Consider the following 7,383-nt stretch of genomic DNA (forward strand, 5'->3'; position numbering starts at 1 on the left):
GTATCAACTGAACTCCTTCCGGCAACTGAATGCAACAACTGTATCAACTGTATGAAGTGCACAAACTGTTTCCAGGATCTGAATGCAACAACTGTATCAACTGCATGAGCTGCTTTCAGCATCTGAATGCAACAACTGTATCAACTGCATGAACTGCTTCCAGCACCTGAATGCAACAACTGTATCAACTGCATGAACTGCTTTTGGCATCTGAATCCAGCAGTTGCATGAAATGACTACACGCTATGCAAAGAAAACTGGCTCAACGCAATCAGTTCTATCTTGCACCCATCCAGTTGACCCTTGAATTCAAATGTCTTTTTCACGAAAACTTTTCTTGAATTCACATTTATATTTCACGAAAATTCTTCTCCCATTGAATAGATGTTTTCGTGAAATAGAGTTCGAAGTCAACCGAAGTCTGATTTCCAAAGAATTTTTCGTGAAATAGAAGTCTGAATTCAAGAGAAGCCTTCGTGAAATAGAACTTCAAACTTCTATTGAATTCCAGCTTTTATCTGACGGAAGCTTCTACAGAATTTAAACTTCTGTTCCACAAAAACTTCTTTTGAATTTCACACTCCTATTTCACGAAATCTGCAACTGTATTCAGATTTCTGCCTGACGGAAACTCCCACTGAATTCAGCAGGTTTCCCTGAGGAGATTTGAATTTACCAGAAGTCTTCTTGAAACCGAGCTTCAAACTTCTTTTCCAGGAAAACTTCCACTGAATTCAGGCTTGTATTTCACGAAACAGTATACTGAATTCAAACTTCTATTTCACGAAAACTTCTGTTGAATTCAAACTTCTATTTCATGAAAACTCCTATGACTTACAAAAACTTCTACTGAATTCAAACTTTTTCTTTCACGAAAACTTCTACTGAATCCAAAACTTTTCTCGAAAACTTCTCCTGAATCCAATCTTCTATTTCACGAAAACTTCTACTGAATCCAAACTTCTCCGCGAAAAATTCTACTGAATTCAAACTTTTTTTTCTCGAAAACTTCTACTGAATCCAACCTTCTATTTTCTGAAAAGTTTTAGTGAATTCAAACTTGTTTCTCGAAAAAAACTTTATAATTGGTCCCTGGAATGTCATCACGAGAACTTCACTCCAGCGATAGCATCACTTACAGCTCAGTGTCTCATACTGCCTCATACTATACTAATAACCAAGGTAATGTTAAGACGATATATTTCTTATAGGCCATTGAGACAGGAAATTAGTAAATGCGTTTCAACTCCTTTTTCCTTCATTTATAGTGGAATACATAGTAAAAAAAAATTACCATATTCTATGCCCCCTTGAGACTCAAGTTGCCCCCTCCCCCCAGTCTTCAACTTGCCCACTCACACCCCCAGGCCCCAAAGAAGTAACAGCAGCGGGTTTTCCATTATTCCTACCGAATTTCAAATGTGCCACCACATTAAGTTACATATATCTATCTATCTGTCTATCTACCTACCTATCTATCTATCTGTCTGTCTATATTTCTCTATCTGTCTGTCTATATTTCTCTATCACACACAAAGTTTGTTTGTCCGCCTATTTTGCTGAAATACCTTGCTCATGTGGCTTCACAAAGCTCATAAAATAGCTGAGAATAAAAAAAACTCCAAGTTGGGTAGGGTCGCTTCCTTCGACAAACCATTTTTGCCCCCCCCCAAAAAAAAAAAAAATCTGAAATGACGCCCCTGATTCTATGTTTGTCTCGAGGGGATAAAACCATTTGTCTTAGCGTGTTGAAAACACACACACACACACACACACACACTCTATATAGAGATATATACAATTATATATACATATATATATATAGTTTTTGTCTGTGAATATAGTTAATTTGTCAAGCGAATTCCAAACACATTTTTTGTACTAAATATCTTTGTACTGAACATCACATTCGAAAAACTTTCCTGAAATATATTCCCAGAATTATTTAAAACGGGAGTATTAACACACATACTCTCTCTTTCCTCTTTCGCAGCATTAATATTCAAACAACTGGAATTTTATTGAAGTTAATACAAAAACAAGTCATCTTGTTTGTAACGGAAGCGGAGATGTATTTTCGTCAAAACTTAACAGGATTTCCGAAAGATGAAACGTCACTTGTCTTCTTCCTCTATGCAACCGCTGTCTTGGTACGTGGGTGTTTGTGTGTGTGTATGTTTGTACATATGTATGTATGTGTATATATATATATACACATACATACATATACACCCTAGTCTTTTACAGGAGGAAGATAGGTGGAGCATTTGAAACTCGGGAAATCCTGTTGACATTCGACGAACATCCGTATCTCCGCTTCCGTTACAAACAAGATTACTTTATTAATATAAAATTCTACAAAATACCTCCCTTTTTGCTTGAATATCAATATTACGAAAGAGGAGAATGAGACTATGCTTGTTAATACTTAAATTTCAAATTATATATATGGTATTATTTCACTTATGGACATTAATTGCTTTCAACATAAAATATAGGTTTTTCTGTTGTATTATGATGTGATTTACATGATTTTGAGGTTTATTTCCATCGCAAATGAATACTTATCCTTCCCCGGCAAATGATATACTGTATACAAAATTAATAAAATTACGACTTGTCAGAATACTGCACCCCCCTCTCCATAGCTAATACGGCAAAACTGTAATCAGTAAACACAGTTTTGCCGTATTAGCTATGGAGAGGGGGGGTGCAGTATTCTGACAAGTCGTAATTTTATTAATTTTGTATACAGTATATCATTTGCCGGGGAAGGATAAGTATTCATTTGCGATGGAAATAAACCTCAAAATCATTCAAATCACATCATAATACAACAGAAAAACCTATATTTTATGTTGAAAGCAATTAATGTCCATAAGTGAAATAATACCTATATGTATATATATATATATATATATATATATATATATATATATATATATATATATATATATATATATATATATATATATAATATATTATAACATTCAATTCAAGAGTAAGACCAGCAACAAATGCAGTTCATGGGCGCAGCCAAACGGGACGTGGCCAATGAACAAAAGCCTCGTATACGTTTCAGTGGGAATTTCCACCCCATGACTCATCGTCACAACACGAGATTAGATACGAATCCGTTCTCCTCTTCCCGAACGCAATCTCGTCCCAATTTTCAACTGCGCAGTAAGCGCAGATTTGCAAACGGTCGGCGCTGTTATGATGGTGTAACGTTTAAAATGTTCGTGGCGCTGATATTAGTAAACAATCAAACAAACACACAAATACACTTGCACGAATTCCCGAAAAAACCGATACACTTTTCACTGCAAACAAAAACACAACACAAAAGTTAGGTTGAATGGAGAACAAGCGTATAAAAACTCGTCTTACCTTGAGGGCGGGTTTTCCTTCATCCTCACGTCAACAGTAACTCAACCCGTAGCTGCAGAATAGAGCCAGTCGTCCAATATTCCCTTAGGTTTCCGTTGGTTACAGCTGGAATAAAATATATATTAAATATATACCCGAAACAAAATTCCATTAATTTAGTTTAATGTGAGGATGGGGGAAGGAAGGTGTGTGTGTGTGTGTGTGTGTGTGTGTGTGTGTGTGTGTGTGTGTGTATATATATATATATATATATATATATATATATATATATATATATATATATATATATATATATATATATATATACAAGGGCGTGGCCCCACATGGCAATGAGCCTGCAAGTTTCGTTAGGGGACCTTTGGACGATATAATCACCACCGGGCTGAAAGTATCATCAATACTAAAAAAATAACCACTAAATGTAATCTTATATATACATGCATGCATAAAGTTATACATAAATACACATATAGGCTATATATATATATATATATATATATATATATATATATATTATATATATATATATATATGTAAGTGCACAAAATTGGCAAAAAACACCCAGAAAGATTGGTACATCAAAATCCGTCTTAATCTAGTGGTACATCACATTTTTCCCTAATATTAACTGAATAAGATTTAGTAAAATGAAAGCAAAACATTATTAAAAGATTTAAGAACTTACCTTCCACTTGACGAGACAGCTCCCATCTTGAAGGTCACGAACCACTTGGGGGGGAGCCAAGTGGTCATGAGCCTTCTGGCATCGGAGGGGGCGGGGGCTGTAAATACAGAAAACATACATTATGTACATTGAAAAATTCACTTCAATCCAATTAGTTTTTTGTCATTTCTAATAAGTTTATAACTTGTTCGACGAGTTATCTAGTAAGTAAATGAAGTGTGAAAGTAACTAGAGCATCTACTCGAAATATGTAACTAGATCATCTACTCGAAATATGAAAGTTCATTAATGACTGAACAACCTTGCAGAAAATGAATATTTAAAGATATAAAATCATCACAAAAGCGAGTGAATAATACTCGCTCCGCGATTATTTTTTTTTTTTTTTTTTTTTTGTAATTTTTTAAAAATGTTAATCTCTTAGGACAAACACAAAACATGTCACTTGGAGTTTAGACTTCTCGAGCGAGTATTTGCATTAATATTATTATTTTTTTTTTTTTAAACCATTTCCTGTTTTTGATTCCTCGGCAAAACAGTTCTTTTTCAGCTTCAACAGTATATTGGTAGTTTAGGTCGTGATCTGGTCTACTTGAAGAATTGATTTAGGTCGAAATCTTGCAATCCAAGTTTGTCCTGCTGAACCATTGCTTGTTCCTGGGCCTTCAGTCTTGCATTCTCCTGCTTAAGGGCCTGAATCTCCTTCGTCAGCTCTTCTTCCTGGGCTTTTTCCTTCTTCAGCCGATCCACCTCTGCCTCTAGTCTCTTGACCTGAGCTTGTGACTCGGCTGTCTCTTGACGGGATTGATTCAGCTCCTCAGTCAATTCTTGAATTCTGAGCTTGGTCTTGTCCCTGTGGTTCTTGGCGTTCTGTGCATTTCTGCGCCTCTTCTCCATAGCGGGGTCTTGGAACTCTGCCTCTTCATACAATTTCCTCTTCTTGCTCTCTGTATCAGCAGGTTTAGAGGATGCTGGTGTCGCCAGAGCAGCAGAAGGGACTGCAGCTGTCCAGTCAGATGTCTGAGATCTCGCAATGGTCTGGCCAGCAACAGTAGCGACGGCAGCACCTACGGGATTCGCAATGATCATGTTCTGTGGATTGGCAGCAGCGACCACAAGAGCGTTAGAAGTGTGAGGCTGCGACACCATGGGTGCCTGAGTAGCGAAAATCACATTCTGAGGTTGCTGATCAATTATGCCTGGGACAACCACGTGCTTCCCTTCCAGGATGGTGGCAGTAAAGGGTACGCCTGTGGAGGTCGATCCTGTAGCCTCGGGGGCAGCAGCAGCAGCAGCAGTTTGGCCAGCAGGTGTAGCAGGTGTTGGCAGGGGATTTGTCAGGATGACTACTTGGTTTCCATTCGACATGTACGATGCAGTGAGTGGCCATGCAGTGTTGTAGTGAACGGCACTAGCAGTGCTCGAATCAGCCGTAACTGAACTGGACACCAACTTGGTGGTCCACCAGGTTGGCCTCTTGATGAGGATTTGCCGCTGACGGCGGTTGTATGGCAACAGAAGAAGGTGGAGTAGCATCATTAGCGTCTAGACTCACGTTTCCGCTGATCAGTTCTTTCATAACGAAATTCACATACTCGTCGTTCTCCAGATATTCGGCGTTACCGCCATCTTGACCAGCTTCCTCGGCACAATCTTGGTTCTTGTTGTCCATCTGGGCCAAAAGCTCATCAATCGTTTTATTGAACTTCATCTTGGACTCTTATTAGGTTTCCCTCTTCGATGAAACGAGAAGAAAAAAATATCAAACTTGCGGTGGAAGGTCGATTAGAACGAACTTCACTGAGAGAGCGGGATATATGCAACGCAAACAGTGGGTGTTGTAGCGCAGTACTGAGGGCGACGGGCCGACGGCCGGCAAACGAAGCTCTCGTACTTGTTGGATATGACGTCTATTGTTGGTGCCAGATACAACCAAACACAAAACTGTTTTAAGATTTGTCCGCTGAAGTAAAAACAAAAAGGAAAGACCTTGCTATACCATATCATAAGGCATGTAATATAAAATCCAATTTATTCGAGTATATTGCCAGGCTAAGACACTGCTCTTCATATGCAAGCGAATGAATAATAATAGGCATCTTGCGATGGAGTTGACGTAATCGCGGCAAAACGTATTCGACAAACCTTCCCAGCTCGATCTGCCATAGCCGCCGAAAAATTATCTTTAAATAATAAAAACGTCTATCAGCAATGCCCTACACAAGCCACAACCGAAAATAAAACGACTGACATAAATATACGACCATAAAAAAATACTGAATCAATAATTGGCGTACAATTTCTATTTTATTTTATAAAGCAGCAAGATGCTAATGGTAGCGGTACCATGGTGTTACTTGCGTTTCCCGGAATTCGAGAACTCGTGACCAGAAGATTGATTGGCAATAGCTTAAAATGGCCACATCACACACCATTTACACACATTACTACCACTCATACATAGACGTGTAGATACATGGAGGTGTAAATGGATGTCAAAATAACTCTTGTCACTTTTAATATGCACAACGACAGACAGATAGATAACAGATAAAGATTGCATCACATTAGGCAATAAAGACCGATAGATAGATGGATAGATGAAAATTGCATCACATTAAGCAATAAAAACCGATAGATAGATGGATAGATGACAACTGCATACAATGAAAACCTTTAGATTGACAGATGAAGACTGCATAGCATCGGTCATTAAAAAGCCGATAGATAGATGGAGAGATAGATATGAAGACTGCATAGCATTCATCATTAAAAGCCGATAGATAGATGGAGAGATAGGTAAAGATTGCATAGCACTGATCATTACAAGCTGATAGACAGATGGAGAGATAGATATAAAGACTGCATAGCACTGATCATTAAAAGCCGATAGATAGACGGAGAGAGAGATAAAGATTGCATAACATTTGACAATAAGATATGGCGAAAGTGAAATTATTGTGCTTGTAGTGCTAACATGATGCAAACACGAACAGGTGTATAAAGAGAGAGAAGGAATGATGCAACAAATAGGTAAGATTGATAATATCCCTAGTACGTAGGATACACGTCGAGAGAGAGAGAGAGAGAGAGAGAGAGAGAGAGAGTGCCGTTATTCAGAATTTGGCCTCTGACTGACTGAATGAACAAAAAGAAATTCTTTTTGTTTATTATAGTGAAGATGAACACCAATAAAAAAAAAGTAAAACCAGTTATTTGTTTTTTTATATTACTTAGAGGCTTGAAACGTCACTGTGGCAACATTATGGAGTAATGATTATATATATATATATATATATATATATATA

At 37.6% G+C, this 7,383-nt stretch overlaps 1 protein-coding gene across 1 annotated transcript; it reads right to left on the reverse strand.

Annotated features, from left to right (window-relative positions):
• Positions 1-4,445: 4,445 nt before the first annotated feature.
• On the reverse strand, positions 4,446-5,949 carry LOC136837056 (MAP7 domain-containing protein 1-like). The gene has a single exon (XM_067101639.1). The coding sequence runs from the start codon at positions 5,612-5,614 to the stop codon at positions 4,664-4,666; it is 951 nt and encodes a 316-aa protein (XP_066957740.1). The 5' UTR covers positions 5,615-5,949; the 3' UTR covers positions 4,446-4,663.
• Positions 5,950-7,383: the final 1,434 nt, after the last annotated feature.

The sequence above is a fragment of the Macrobrachium rosenbergii genome, chromosome 57 (assembly GCF_040412425.1).
Source record: "Macrobrachium rosenbergii isolate ZJJX-2024 chromosome 57, ASM4041242v1, whole genome shotgun sequence".
NCBI lineage: Eukaryota > Metazoa > Arthropoda > Malacostraca > Decapoda > Palaemonidae > Macrobrachium > Macrobrachium rosenbergii.